Raw genomic sequence first — 15,509 nt, 5'->3', positions numbered from 1 at the left:
CAATAGCAGCCATCAAACCCAAGTGAAATCAAGAACCTGCTCAAAAGGTCAAGATAAAAGGGCATTAAGATCACTAGTCAAGTGAATCTCTTAATAATCAGCACCCACAAATTCTTGTACTAAGTGCTGAGATGGATGGCAAAACTCAACTAAATTCGAGGGGCTCTCCTTGGCAATAGCTAACAAGGAACAACAGTGTTTCAAGGAAAGAAAGGACTTGGTCCCTACTCCTTTTCAGTCAACTAGCATCAGTTTGTCAGATATGCTGAAATCTTTCGAACCGAATTCCTTATGAATTTGAGGAGCACACATGGAATGAGATATCTTGAGTGAATATAAAATGACATCTTACATAAGGGTCTGCATCATATATCAGTTTGATCACTTCGTCACCAAGGCCTTAAGTTGGGTGCATATCAATAAAAATCTTTTGGAGTCAGTGTTATTCAAGATTATCTAACGGTTCCTTGTGATTGGGTTATGATAAGAGATAAGGTACAATGCGTGAAGTGGTTTTTTTTGGAGGTATCTAACTCACTACCATTACAGGTATGCCCACAGGGCAATCTCAGGACAACCAAATATTAGAGACATAACACTCATCAGAATTTATGCCTAAGCTGTTGTCAAAAGTGTCAAGGGACCAGGTCCCTTTGACTCAGGTTAGTAGTCTTTTCAAGCACTTACATACGCTTTAATTTTGCCTTAGTACCATGTCACTATTAGTTCCCGCCTCTTCTAAAATGAGCCAAATGCTTCATCTTCTCAGAACCGACCCGTTTCTTCTCTTTAACCAATAAGAACCAAGCTTCTTATTCTCTTTAAGTCAACAAAAATCTAATTACTACTCTTTTCTCTCTCTTCTTACAAGTTCAAATTCTTCAAATCCTCTTTCCGTTTCTGCTCATTCTCTTCCTCCTCAGCACAATTTTTAATCATGTCTGACCTAAAATCTTTACCTCCCACCCCCACTAAATCTAACCCCTCATCCTCCTTGATAGAACCACCCATTTCATCGGAAAGTCAATCCCTATTTCCACAAAATCTCAAAACTTATCCGACCAAAACCCTATCTCATCTTCCCCTGTAACAGATGTTCCCGGTCCCTCTACTACTGACCGGTGCTTAACTCATGAAAAATACTCCTCCATCGCCATGATCCCAAAACCTTCAGAAAAGCCTGACTCACAAGGGAGTATGACAACCTCACAATACCTTGATCTCTATGAGGAAACCGTTGAGAAGGATGACGGAGGGAGGTGACAAGCAAGGATATCACCGAAGACCACTCGATAGTGGAAGAAGACCTACTCAAAGGGGAAGTGAGGGTTCCAAAGGAGTCGTATCAAAATTCAGGTAACCTGGATTCTCTAAATAGTGAGAAAGTTGTAGAGAGATGTGTTAATTAAGAAGCTCTAAATGCTGGGTAAGCGGAAAATTGGAGTGCTCCTATTGTTAAAGAGACAACTGTGGATATCATAGTTGCTAAGGGTGAAGAGAGACAAAAGGGGTCAGAAGTGGGTGGGAACTTAGAGAAATTAAGAGAAGTAAATGCTAAAAATGTGGAAATCAATGACAAATCGGGACTGGAATTGCAAATGGAGAGTGACTACCTTAATTAAATTGTCAAAAAGGTTGTGAATGATGTTGTTGATGAAGTTTTCGGAGAGCTTTCTATTGAAGAAGAATTTGAAAAGGAAGTCGTGATAACGGGAAGAGAACAGGAAAATTCGAGCGGAACAAAGGAGATAAACGAAGGACCTGGTCCTGAAAGAGATTGTTTGGATATTGTACCTCTATCCACAGTTGTTGTCTCCTAGGAAAACCCCTCAGAAAAGGAACCTGATCTCACAAAATCATCTGGAAAGGAAAATCCTGAAAGAAAAGAGATAAACTCAGATGAGGATGTAGCGTTGGGAACGTTCCTCAAGCGTAGAACTGGAAGTGCAAAATCAAAAGAAAGGAGAAGCAAAGGCAAACCCACATTTGCTCTAGAAAAGGGACCTCCCATCACTAGACGAAGGGCCACATCACAACTCTACTCTGTTTCTCAAGGTAATAAGGAGAAGAGTACTGGTAAGAGTAGAAAGTTGGCAAAAGTAGTCAACTTGAGTCGTTTGATAGATAAAGAGAAAGTTGTGATTGTGTCTGATAAAGAAGAAGAAGAGACAGAGGAGAAAGCTTCTCTAGAAAGAAGAAATTCAAAAGGAAAGAATAGATCTGTGATTGATGAAGAGGAAAATGTGGGTGAGGTGGAAGCTGAGAAAGTCACTGAAAAATAAGAAAGGAAAAGGAAGTGACCCCTTCTCCTAAAAAGAGAAAGAGCCCAATCAGTGGGGAAGCAGGTCCCTCTAACAAAAGAAAAGTAATCTCGACTAAGGGACCTGGTTCGAGCAAAAAAGGAAAATCTAAAAGGGATGAAGAAAACTTGAGATAAGAAAATCTAAGAGGTCAAAAAGTGTTGCTTGACAAAGTGTTTGATCCAAAGGCAATTGGCCACCAAGAATTTGATGATTTAGTGGAGATCTTGAGAGCTCAGAGTTGGGATCATCTTCTTGAAGGGCCCACATTAGTCTGTGAGAAGGCAGTAACAGATTTCTTTGTGAATCTGCAGTATACTAATGGTCATAACCTGGTCTATAAGGTTGGAAAAGTTGAGTTTACACTAGATAAAGCTTAGTTGGGAAAAATTCTAAGTGTCCCAACTGAAGGAATTAAAAAACTGGGAAATGACAAAGACATCAAAGCCTCAGATGACTTCAAAGGTAGCATAGTCCAAATAAGAGAGTAGGTGACCACTGAAACTCTGTACAAGAAATAGATGAAGCCACAGTATCAGCTTCTCTTCGAGCTAGTCAAAAAAATGTTATTGCCTAGGAATGAAAAGAGATATATAGCATCTAAGAAGGACCTGTTCCTCATGGAGATTCTGGATGGAGGACACTTGGCCATCTACTTTCTATCATGATCGAGCACATGATAAAAATTGTGGACACAAAGGATGGCAAACATGGTCTCCCCTGTGGCTTCCCCTAACTAAAGTGTTTGATCACTTCAAAGTAACCACTGGAAAGGTTACCAAAGGAATTAAAAAACAGATGTTTTCCTTGAGTACCCTAGAGGAGTGTGACATTGTGCAAAAGAAAGGAAGAGCAAGATGTATCTCTCCTATTTCTAGTCTTATTAAGGTAAACAAGAGGATCTTGGCTGAAGTGGAAAGGTTGCGGGTTGAAAATGCTCTATTGAAAGCTGACATTGCTAAGTTAAAGGTAGAAGGACCTGGTTCGAGTGAAGTGCAGACAACATATATTGCTGAATTGAAAAAAGATAATGCTCAGCTGAAGAAAAAGGTTGAACAACTTCAGGAGCAAATCTTGGACACTCACAAAGCTGCAGATGCAAGGCTAGACATGATGCTCAAAGCCTTCAATCCCATCAAACCTGCAATTCCATGATTCAATCCTCTCAGTTCATCTTCGTTGTTAATCCTTGTCCTTGTCTTTGAAAATACCTTTCTTTTGTTCTGGTCTAACTAATGACATCGGCACTATGGCAAGTTTATGTTGTATGTTTGTGGTATAGATTGCCTGCTAAGCTCGTTTGAATATTAATTCACTAACACTCTCTTTGTTTTGTGGTTATGCTTCTTTTCTGCATTACCTTGGTTGCATCTGTTAATGTTCCTCTGAGTTTGCCTCTGTGGTCTGAGTTAAAATTTTTGAACTTCTTTACACTTGTGCTTAATGTTCTTTTCGATGATGCCAAAAAGGGGTAAGAGTTGTTGTTTGTGCTGCGTGTAGCGTATTGCGTGTAGGTTGTGCTCTGTGCCTGTTATTCTTCAAGTGTTGCGGGAAGATTTGTGTGTTGTCAATCTGGTGTCTATGATGAATATGGAAGAATGATGCTGAGGGACGTGTCCTTAGGGGGAATTCCTGGATACAAGCTGGTTGAATATTGCACCTGCACTCGCCTCGTATATTTATAATAACAGTAGCCAATTCTCCTATTTTTGTGTATATATGTTTAGGGAGGAAAATATTTTATATAATTTTAACCAATCAACAATGAAAAATAATTAAGGAGGAAATAGAATCAATCAGCACCGTTCATCAAATCATTATCCTGTATCACCATGTGTGATTCTTAAAATTAAATTTCAAACAACTTGCTTAAAATCAGTGGTAGATTTTTACTCATAGACAGGTCCATATAAGATGTGGTGGGGCCAAAGTATAGCCATTATTAGCATGTAAAAAAAAAAAAAAAACATTAGCATATGAAAATGTGCTAAAAGATTTTTTCCAGTAAGTATATATAAAAAAAAATGAAACACAAGCAATCTCTTCCAAATTTATCAGATCAAATCACACCCCCAAAAATTTCTTTATTTTCCTTTCCTTCTTTCCTCACTACACCACATATTCTTTCTTTCTTACCAAAAAAAAAAAAAAAAAAAAAAAATTGTAAAAAATTAAAGGCTAGAAACAAAAACAAAACAATCTTTTTTCTTAGCTGAACATATTATTGTAGTATTCATAAATTGATTGGAAAGATTGGAAAGAGAAGAGAAAAGAGTGGGGGGCAAAATATAGAACAAATCCTCAAGTTCTACTATTGCCCCCTAATTTAGATCTTACTTTTTTTCTCATCTTGGTATTGCTTAATTGGTTGATTCTTGATTTGGGTAATCATTATTTTTCTTAATTGTATTTGGGGTTTGTTATTAGACCATTGTTCATTGTTCTGTTTCTAAATTCTGATTGATCGTCTAAGGATCCGATACTTTTTGATTGAATCTGATAATGTCAGATTGGTTTCTTGACTCTAAAGTTTGTGTTTTTAAGGTTGTCATAGTACTTTATTAATCATTGTAAAGGTGTGACTTTTGGTTTTTGATTGGTATTTTTTTTTTTTCAATCTGCATTTCATCTAATCAACTGGGAATTGAAAGTGGATCCAATATTTGTGTGGTGTCTTTTTGATTACATCAAGCTATGTCATTTTTATGCTGCTTGGGGGTCTTTATACACATGAGAAAATGATAGTTTTTTTTCAGCTTTAAATAAAATATTATAGAATACACTGGGTATGTTGTTGTTGTAAATAAAATATTTTAGAATGATGATTGGAGATGAGGTTTTGAGGATTTTGATTTGTTGCTTGTAGGAAAATGCAATCTGATCTTGGAAAGTTATTCATTGGTGGAATTTCATGGGACACAAATGAAGAGAGGCTGAAGGAGTATTTTAGTACTTATGGGGAGGTTTTAGAGGCTGTAATTATGAAGGATAGGACTACTGGACGTGCCCGTGGTTTTGGTTTTATTGTCTTTGCTGATCCTGCTGTTGCTGATCGGGTTATCAAGGAGAAACACAATATTGATGGCAGGATGGTAAGCTGTTTCTTTTGATTTATTGAACAAGGAGCATAAGGTTGTTGTTTGAACTAATGATAAGAATATACTTTTGTATGCCACCTAAAATCAAGGGAAATATGACATTGTAACGGAGAGTTAGCATTATATGTTTTTTTTGATAACCGTTTTGTCGGGGCCAGCTTGTGCGCACCTCGACTAATTCCGCGGGATGCTTGCTACCTCCAAGCAACGACAGATAGAAGGTAACTCTATCCACCATGGCTTAGACAGATGGGAAGAAATCACCTTGTGTTTTTTGTCTCCGCTGGGATTTGAACCTGAGACCTCATAGTTCTTCTCCCACTTTATTGACCCCTAGGCCGCATCCTTGGGTGCCGGAGAGTTAGCATTATATATCTAAGTTTTCTTGGTACAATTGGTATTTTAACTTGCACTAAAACTGTCACATTGTTCCCATTCTTATGGCATATCACATCAATGCTTTTCTGCCCTTTCTTTGATATGAACTTCGACTGGAAGAGTGGTTATCATTAACTCTCTACATTCTTCTTTTTACTCATCATGGTCTACTTATTTTTCAGGTTGAAGCAAAGAAGGCTGTTCCAAGGGATGACCAGAGCACAATAGGTAGAAGTAGTCCTAGCATTCAGGGTTCTCCTGGTCCAGGACGTACAAGAAAAATATTTGTTGGAGGTTTAGCATCCACAGTAACTGAGGCTGACTTTAAGCAGTACTTTGAGCAATTTGGAACGATCACAGATGTAGTAGTTATGTACGACCATAACACTCAGAGACCAAGAGGCTTTGGTTTCATAACTTATGATTCAGAGGATGCTGTGGATCAAGTATTGCTTAAGACCTTCCATGAGCTGAATGGTAAAATGGTCGAGGTCAAACGTGCTGTCCCGAAAGAGTTATCACCAGGTCCAAGACTTACTGGGTTCAACCATCCATTAGGTAGGATCAGTAACTTCCTTAATGGATACAACACACAAGGAGGATACTCTCCAAATACAGTTGCAGGATATGGAGTTAGGATGGATGGTAGATTTAGCCCCATTGCTGGAGGTAGGAGTGGTTTTGCTCCGTTTGGTTCTGGTTATGGAATGGGTCTTAACTTTGAACCAGGGTTAAGCCCAGGATATGGGGGAAGTCCAGCAAACTTTAACAGCAACTTGAGCTACGGACGGGGACTGAGTCCTTATTATGTTAATAGTTCAAATAGATTTGGTGGTCCTATTGGGTTTGATGGAGTAAATGGAGGAGGAAGTAGTTCATTCTTCAGCTCAGCAACTCGCAATTTGTGGGGAAATGGGGGTTTGGGTTATGGAACAAACTCCAACAACTCTAGCAACTTTGCAGTATCTGGAAGTGGGAACACTGGGGCAGGAAACTTTAGCAACACTGGAGTTTGGGGTTCATCTTCAATATCCTCTCAAGGTAGAGGAACTGTTTCTAACCAAAGTGGAAATCTTGGTTATGGGGGTGATGACAGTTTATATGGGTTGACTGGAGGAGGCTATGGAAGAAATGTCACAAGCGGGGCTCCTCCTACATCATCATATTCTGCATCTAATGGTAGCTATGATGGGGCTCTTGCTGATTTGTACAGTGGTGGTTTGGGATATAGTGATTCCACTTGGCGCTCTGAGCGAGATGGATCTGGTTCAATTGGATATGGACTTGGAACTGCACCCTCAGACATGCCACCTAAAAGTTCTGCTAGTTATGTTGGCAGTTATGGTGTTGGTAAAAGACAGACAAACAGCGGTAAGCTTCTCACTAACCCTATAAAGCCAGAGGTAGCTTCACCTTGCTAAATATTCATTGAAGTTTCTGATGAACTTGGATTAATCTTGTTGATACCATGATTTGTGATTAGAAGCAGGTGATTAACGTGTTTCCTCCTCTTGACTTACTACCTTTGTCTCTTTACATGTTTTTATGTCTAATTGAGTTTGTTATCAAAGTTTTTCTTTTCAAAATTAAGTGCACGAATCCTTATAGGGTTCACTCTGTAGAGAAGCATCTCTCATGCTTGCATGTGTGTTCTGATATCTAACTATTTTAACTCCGAATCAAGTTCTTTATCTAGAGCATGCTTGTGCTTCAGATTCTTGTATACTCACCTTGAAAGCTGCATTATTGAATTAGAAGTGCAACATTGTGAATCAATGTACATAATTCCATTTACTTAACGGAAAGAGAGTCTTATGTCATTTTCAAATTTTCGGTGGATTAAAACAAGAAGGATCTCTGGGAATTAGTTGAACCATTGATAAAAAGGAAGCTTAAAAGGAGCTACAAGTTGGCCATTTCTGATTTATTTTAGGTTTAGTTAGTTGCTTATTTCTTTGCAATGTTAAAATTCTAGCTTGTATTACTAAAACCGTTTGCTTAATCGATGAAAGTGACAAAGCGATATAAAGCAAGTGATGCAACTTCAAAGGAGCGTACTCTTTGAACATTAAGTGATAAGCACATGTTTCTTTCAACCCAACTTTAAAAGATGATAATGAGCTTTTTTCGTTCTCTGCGGGTATTTAAGCCTGATGATGTACTCTGTCGTTATTGTTAGACTTCTATGTTCCACTGTGTATCAAAGATGTTAACCAGAAAATACAAGTGAATTGTGTAGTCTAAGTAATTACTGTACTACTGCACCCAAGGGTGTAGCCTAGTTGCCAATGAAGTGAGTTGAGCACCATGAGTTCTCAAGTTCAAATTCCAGCGGAGGCAAAAACACTAGGTGATTTCTTTATGTTCAAGCTCTGGTGGACAGATTGACCCGGTACCTGTGCTGGTGGGAGGTAGCAGGTATCCTGTGGAATCAGTCGAGGTGAGCGCAAGCTGGTCCGGACACCACGATTATTAAAAAAAAAAAAAGAAGTAATTGTTGTACTGCTTGGTTGTGTTCCCTGTAGGCACTCATTGGTCTAAAGTGATGCTTATGGTACATTTTTCTCAGGTGAAGTAATTTATCTGGAGTTGTGTTCAGATAGATCCATTATCAATCAGAATTACCATTAAACCACTGGTTGGTATTTGTGTGCAGGATCAGAGACCAAAATCATCAACAAGTTTGTTGAATAAGCAGATGATAGAATATCATCTCGAAATTTTGAACTTAACATGAAATATTTCAAGAAATTGAGATCTTCCAGATCTTAAAGGATAAAAGGGAAAACTAAGAGATGGAATTCGAGAACTTTCTTTTTTAATAGATCATTATTATACCGGATCTTTTTCATGCCTAATTCTTTATACAATTTATATGATACAATAAGTTTTCTTCTATGTGGTGTCTCATACAATCCTTTTGATACACTCGGATGACTTGGGAGTACTCTTTTGCTTTGGTATAATTTAAACTTTTCCATAGAGGACAATTATCCCTTTCTTAATAAGGTAAATAATTTATTGATGTTGGGATAATAACTCCTGTTTACAAGTAGTATGCCAAAAAGTAGAGAATTATACCAAAACATGGTTCTCTACAAAAGTCATCCAGTCGTCCATACAAGTAGGAAACTCGTGGCTGCATAAAAAAGAAACTAAAAACACAAGGCTAGTCCTCAGGTATACAATGTCATTCTCAACTCCTTCGAATACTTTCATATTCATCACTTTTGAAATCACCCACATCGGGGCTAGAGGGATTACATCTTGTGCCCTGGGTCTTTTTTTTTTTTCCCCCTGAAATCCCAACTTCACAACGCTCTCTTTACTGTGTTTGGCATTACCCCATAGTAGTTTAACCAATTCAAGACCGTCCACTATAAAGTAGTTTCCCACGAGACAATGCAAGAGGAGGTTATTTATATCTTCTCATGATTACCTGCACATAAAACACCATCAAACATGTGTAATCCTCCTCTTCCTCAGGTTATCATCAGGATGGCTTCCTAGCTGCTAGCCACTTAGAAAACACAATTTTTAGGCTCCGGTGGTATCCATATCTACAAATGCAGAAAAGTTACCTCCTTCCTCACCAACAGTTTCTGGTTAAGCTTTAACCGAGAACATCTCTTCTCTCCTTGTGCCCCATCACCAACATGCGATACTCTCTGCTTGTAAAGTAGTTCCGCTAGACTTTGGATTCCCCCATCTTTCAATCCTGTAAGTTCCTAATAAATCTTAGTTACCATAGAACTACTCATTCTTGTACCTAGTGTATGGCTTGTAGCTTTGATACATCATAGTGGAATGAATAAATTTGGGAATCTTGTCTGGAAGCTATTATCGAGTTCTGCTGCGGTGCTGCCACAGTTTTTTTGCAGTTCATCGAATTATGGTTCTTGGACATAGATTAATTTATTTATTTTTCTGAATGTACGTGAAGTACTATAGGTTGTGACTTTTTCCATGTCAAGATACAAAAGAATACTTTAAGAATATTAGTTAAAGATTACTTTCTTAGCTCCACAGAAAGCGAAATTGGCCACCATCTTGTACAGAGGGAGTAGTGTGCTTGTACATTTAAAACCCATGGATTCTATCCCAAAGCTGTCTTTAAGTAGCTTGAGTTGATTTTCTCCTTTCATTCCATCGGAAAAATCTTTGAGATAGCATTGTCTTTTCAAGCAAGTTACCAAAGCCAGTAACACTTTTATGTTCAGGTAGATTGAGCTCAATCACTGATCAACCACCCACCTTTTCAAGTTATGCCATGCGCAGAATTTTAGAATCGGTTCTTCCTTGGAATAACTTCGTTTTTCTATTCCTTTTAATGGATTTTTTTTTTTTTTTATTTGAGAATGGTAACAGTTAGACTATAAATTCACAGCATCCCAATGTGTAGTCCCCCTCCAAAAAGTGTTACAACTTACATTACTTGACTATTAAATTATATTACAACCAGTTTGAAATTTGTTGCCCAATTTCAAATGCCCATGTACTTAATCTGTGTCAAAGACCTCTACTGTTGATTTAACTTATTTCGCTTTCTAATTACGATTTTTTGATGTCAATGTACTTTACATGGTTTTTATTTCCTTCCCTATAAAAAATATTTTATAAGGTTTTTGTTACATATTATTTTGAGCCTATAAGTTGCAAATAGCGGCACCTTTTAACATGTGTTAGGTTTTGAGTTCTTCAAATTTAAGTACTAGCTTAATGTAAGTCTGAAAAGTATTTGTTTGCTGTGTTAGAAGATTACTGATTGTTGTTCTTGCATTTTACAGACTGTAAGCCAAAAGGGCAGAAAAGAATAGATAAAAAAGCTGCTTAATCAATTACATATACTCAAATTACTGACGTATGATCTTTCCTAATTTACTGAGCTAAAACTACTAACATCAGTGATACTTTGATGTACTAAAATCTATTGCGGTAAAGTGATATTCCTGGACATAGCTTGTCATGCATTACCATCTGCATTGCAAAAAGATTTTAGGTTGACAAATAAACCTTCATTTCTTTCGCTCAATATCACACTCTTTCTATTTTGTTTTTTTTTTGCTGTGTTCATCTTTTCCCTAAGTTGCTGGCCAGTTAATTTTTATGAAACCTAACTGCTCAGTGAAAGCTAGAACCGTTTAGTTTATTTAATTGATTTAAGTTATACACACAAACAATGAAAAGATTTTTTACACTACCGGTGTAGTTTAACGTGTGATAGAAGGTTAGGCGTACCAATTACTCCCTCTGTCCCAATTTATGGTACCCTTTCCTTATTAGTTTGTCCCAAAAAGGATGTCACATTTCTATAATTAGAAAAACTTGACTTTAAACCCCCCTTTTACCCTTAAGGAAATGATTTATAGCCACACAAATTTCTAAGCTTCATTTTAGACCACAAATTTCAAAGTCTTCCTTTCTCTCTTAAACTTTGTGCCAAGTCAAATGGTGCCGCATAAATTGGGACGGAGGGAGTAATATTTTTCTTGCCATGCTTCTTTGAATGTGCCAGAACGGTCATCACTAATGGTTGATTAATTAAAAAACTGGAGACAAGAGACTCTTTTTTCCAGTTTCTGGTACTAGAATCTCTGCATCTATTGTTTTTGTTATAGATGAATGTTTTTGGGGATAAGGTAAAGGTAGGTTACCAGTTAATGCTTATCTTAGAGATTTATGCGGAATTCCCTTTTAAGTTACCTGGTTAGGTAAATAACTTTTACACCATCAGTGCATAGAAATTAAGCCCATATTTAATATCTTCTGTCTCCTAAACTTGTCAAAATGAAGGATCAAACATATTTCTTCTCTTCCTCACAATTGTCAGTTCTCTCATATGGTGTTATATGATTACTTCAAAGCCGGTGATTTTCTCTCTTACAAATAATACTACTAATTTGTGGACATCTTCACGAATTATAGATTACTTGTAAATATATGGAACTGGGAACAATTTGTAAGGATATTTGTTTGTGCCTTCCAGTACGGCAGTACCAAATTTGAGGACTGAAACTTTGGCAGCTAGAGGTCAGACATAAGTAGGTCTTTGACGAGAGGAAAATATTTTATTAGTAGCAAGAACAATCTCTAAGATAATGCTAGTAGGTATAAAAAGTATGACCAGTTCCTGCAGCACTTGTCTCTTTCGACATAATCGACAGAACACTGGCAGGACAGTGATCCAAATCTTCTTTCACATTCTGAAGATGTTTAGAAATAACCTTTATTTTTAGACCTTCAATAACTGAGTGATCCTTTGTTTCTAGCTTTGAATTGGCCCATTCATCTACTCTCCTCCACTTAAATACTAGGCTTGGTGGACCGGTTAGTATTCATTCTCTGTAGTCTGTACTACCTTTGCCGTGAAATAACCTTCATAACCGCGAGATGATAGGCAATGCAAACACAGATGATCAGGGGTTTCACTTAGATTTCAAATAGCAGCAGTCTTCAATTGATTGAATCGCGTTTTCAAGATTATGCGGTCAGAGCTCCTTTCTCACTGGTAGCATTTGCTGCAAAGAGTGATATCTCATTTCAAATCTGTCTAGCCCTTTTCTCCACTGTTGCTGGGATGGGAACTGGGACATCATGTATGAAAAGAAGGGAGTTTAGAACGCTGTTAATAAGTTTCTTCTTTTTCCAGTTTGAGATCTCCACTTCCTTAATGACTTCCATACCTTTGTTAATTAATGCATTGCACCCAAAGGAATAATTAGAGAGGTAGCGGGGAGAGACCCTAAGCTGAAGCCCAATATGTCTGCCATCTCTTTCAGCCCCAATCTGTATTGACCGGACAAGGTTAGACATAATTAGGCTCTAATATGACCTTTGGAGCCGAATGGAACAAAAGTCGATAGAGTGCTTGACCCGTGGCTGCTCTATCGCATCGTGTCCCTGGAAAAGACCATCAAAGTTTGTTTATACTTCTCTAATGACGCGGGACAGAGCTATTTAAAATTGGATCGGAGTATGGCTGATGATTTGTCCTAGGCTGGGAGCAGATACTATTTTCTGTGGCTCCACTACTGCTTTTTATTTGTTGTTCACTCATCTGACTAGAAAAAACTAATACTGGTGTCACGTTTTCTTTTCTCGAACTATATACAGCCTGTGAGCAATAATGCTTACGGAACATGGCTGCGGGATCATTGAACATTCTGTATTTGCTAACCATCAAACCATTCCATAAAGATCTAGGGAGGTGTTAATACCCATCAATTTAGAAGGAACAAATAAATTCAAGGATTTGACTTGAATATTTTTATCCTTGTTGATAGCTACTGGAGCACATGGAAGTCCTTTTCGCTTAACATTGTTTGTTTTTCTACATTATTTAGATGCTAATTTCTCTCTTGGTATTCTTCTTCGAGTGAATTAATCTGTGTTGATAGGTTAATGTAAATCTACAAAACTTTTCAAAGGAGAAACAAGGTAGTGATGGCCGAAAAAACATGTTACAGATACATATTCCTGAGCTTCTATTCTCAATTTTTGGTTATTGCTTTTCTGCTTGGTGCCTTATACTGTCTGACCTAAAGATTTTGGTAGTTCCTTGTGTCCTGCTTGTTGTTCACATATTTATTTTCTCCCCCTCTTTTCGTTCTTGTTTATACTTTCACTATTTATTGCATATGGTGTCAAATCACGCTATTATTAATCTGCTGATTTTGAATTGATGCAGGGATTGGTGGCTAGGAGAATATTGGCAAGCAAGGGTGTTACATTAGGTGAAACTTTGGTGTAGAATTTGAATCATGAATTTCGCATACTTCTATAACTAGATGAAGTTGAGAGGTTAAAGAATTGGATATCCTTTTGTAGGGCTAACTGGAGTGCCTGTTTTGAAGGTCTAGAGATAGAAGTTTACAAGATTTTGTGCTAAAGGGTTTTTTGTTTTTATGTCTTTAGGAATTCCTCTTTTATTTTCCTTCGAGTGAGGTGTAAAATCAGGTTGCGGCATATAGTCAAAAATGTATCGTGCATCTCTGGTGAGGCAGCGATACATACACAACAAAATAGACAGAAATTTTTGCGTAAATTTTTTAGATTTAATGTTTTTGCTGTAACGTCGCTGCAAAGTTGCAGATTCTTATCTGGTAATGTGTTTGCTCTGTAGTTTCCCTTAAGTGGGATTTTCCTTTCTCATTTGGATGTAAGGAAGGTTGTTATTTAGTGTGATACATTTTAGGGATACCCATCTAGGGTCCCCTAATGAATAATTTACTGCATATTCTGATGTTCATTTAGTTATTATCATTTGAATTGAATTACTTACACATATTGATGCTATTCAAATTCAAATTCAAATTCACCAGCCCTGAAACATGCATGCTGGGGTCATGATAGGTCCCTTGAACGAAGCTTATTAGAGTATCTAATTAATATTATAGCTTCTTATTTTGATGACTTCTATATGTACACATCAATGCTAAACCACACTTATGACTAATTTACTTGAAAGAAAATCCAACAAATTTAGAAAATACCAAATTCATGTACTATATAATACTGCTTTAGAAGTTTTTGGATTTCACGTGATGTATTCATTTTTTTTTCCACACTATCGAAGCATAAATTTATCATTTATCTAGCAAACTTGAATTTTATTACCTCATTTGAACATTTTACATGTGAAAAATGTCAACTATTGTTACCCCATTATAACATCGGCGAAGGCTCAAATATGCCCTTGAACTATATGAAATTGCACACATTTGCCCGTCGTTAAAAGGTTGGTGTAAAGATGCTCCTAACGTTTTTTTTGCCATATATGCCCTTGAGTTAACGGAAAATTTTGGAGGGCATATTTGTTCAGTTCGCATAGTATAGGGGCATATTTGAGCTTTTGAAATTCCTGAATATTACGGCACAAATGGTTCTCGGATTTTTTTGTAGTGCACTTTATGCTAGCCAATAATTTATTGCAACTGCATTTTGAAACTCCACACTTATCGTACAACCCCTCACTTTTCTCTCTTATTCTTTCACTTGTTTATGAAATGTCAGAAGCTTCGAGTTCTTCAAATAGCTATGGAAGGGTTTGTGAATGTGGAGTTGTGGAAGGGTTTGTGGACGTGGAGTTACTGCACTCCATCTCACTTATGAGCTTCAAATAATTCTACTAAATTTCGGTTATGCGTGAAGTTCACGAAAGAGCCAAACCACATTGAATGTTATGTAAGAAACTGTATAAATGCTTAAGATGTGATACTCTTTCTATTATTATTATCACAATTTTGAGCACCGCGGGAGACATTTTTTCATATGTCATAAGTCTAATATAAGTTATCTCCTTTTTTATGTTTATGTTTTATTCCGGTAATTGTTGCATCCATTATTGTGTAGATATTGAGACTGAGAAGACAAAAAATATCCAGAAAGAACAACAAATTGAAAAATAAAAATGGTATTATCATTAGTAAAAAAAAATCTTTTGAAAAGGGAAAATGATGCTCTTGTTGTGAAAACAGTCTTTAAAAGATGTTTGTAATTGCATCTGCTCTTTTAGTTGTATAATTTTGATGTAATACAATGGTGGATGGATTGTAATTACAAATGTTTTTTTTATGTTTTGGAATGCAATGATATTTTGTGTCATAATATTCAGGAATTTCAAAGGCTTTGCCTTGTATATCAAATTTACAAGTAGAATATAGTCAAGCAAAATATATTTTGGAAGTGAGTGACATCAATCATGCAACATATTCTGTGATATGGAATGCCATTT

At 37.0% G+C, this 15,509-nt stretch overlaps 1 protein-coding gene across 5 annotated transcripts; it reads left to right on the top strand.

The window, feature by feature from the left end:
• The first annotated feature begins 4,337 nt into the window (after positions 1 to 4,337).
• LOC132620327 (heterogeneous nuclear ribonucleoprotein 1) lies at positions 4,338 to 14,024 on the top strand. 5 transcript variants are annotated; one of them, XR_009574775.1, is made up of 5 exons: positions 4,338 to 4,684; positions 5,167 to 5,392; positions 5,959 to 7,265; positions 13,464 to 13,509; positions 13,604 to 14,024. XR_009574775.1 is itself a non-coding variant. In XM_060334993.1 (5 exons), the coding sequence occupies exons 2-4, from the start codon at positions 5,171 to 5,173 to the stop codon at positions 13,475 to 13,477; spliced, it is 1,425 nt and encodes a 474-aa protein (XP_060190976.1). In that variant the 5' UTR covers positions 4,339 to 4,684; positions 5,167 to 5,170; the 3' UTR covers positions 13,478 to 13,509; positions 13,604 to 14,024. The 5 variants fall into 5 exon arrangements, 2 of the variants coding, with proteins under 2 accessions (XP_060190976.1, XP_060190975.1); XM_060334993.1 differs by having other exon boundaries at positions 4,339 to 4,684; positions 5,959 to 7,147; XR_009574776.1 differs by having other exon boundaries at positions 4,338 to 4,653; positions 13,464 to 14,024.
• Positions 14,025 to 15,509: the final 1,485 nt, after the last annotated feature.

Source organism: Lycium barbarum, chromosome 11 (genome assembly GCF_019175385.1).
Source record: "Lycium barbarum isolate Lr01 chromosome 11, ASM1917538v2, whole genome shotgun sequence".
Taxonomy (NCBI): domain Eukaryota; kingdom Viridiplantae; phylum Streptophyta; class Magnoliopsida; order Solanales; family Solanaceae; genus Lycium; species Lycium barbarum.
Note: the sequence above shows the minus strand (reverse complement) of the source record. Positions and strands in the feature narration are given on the sequence as shown.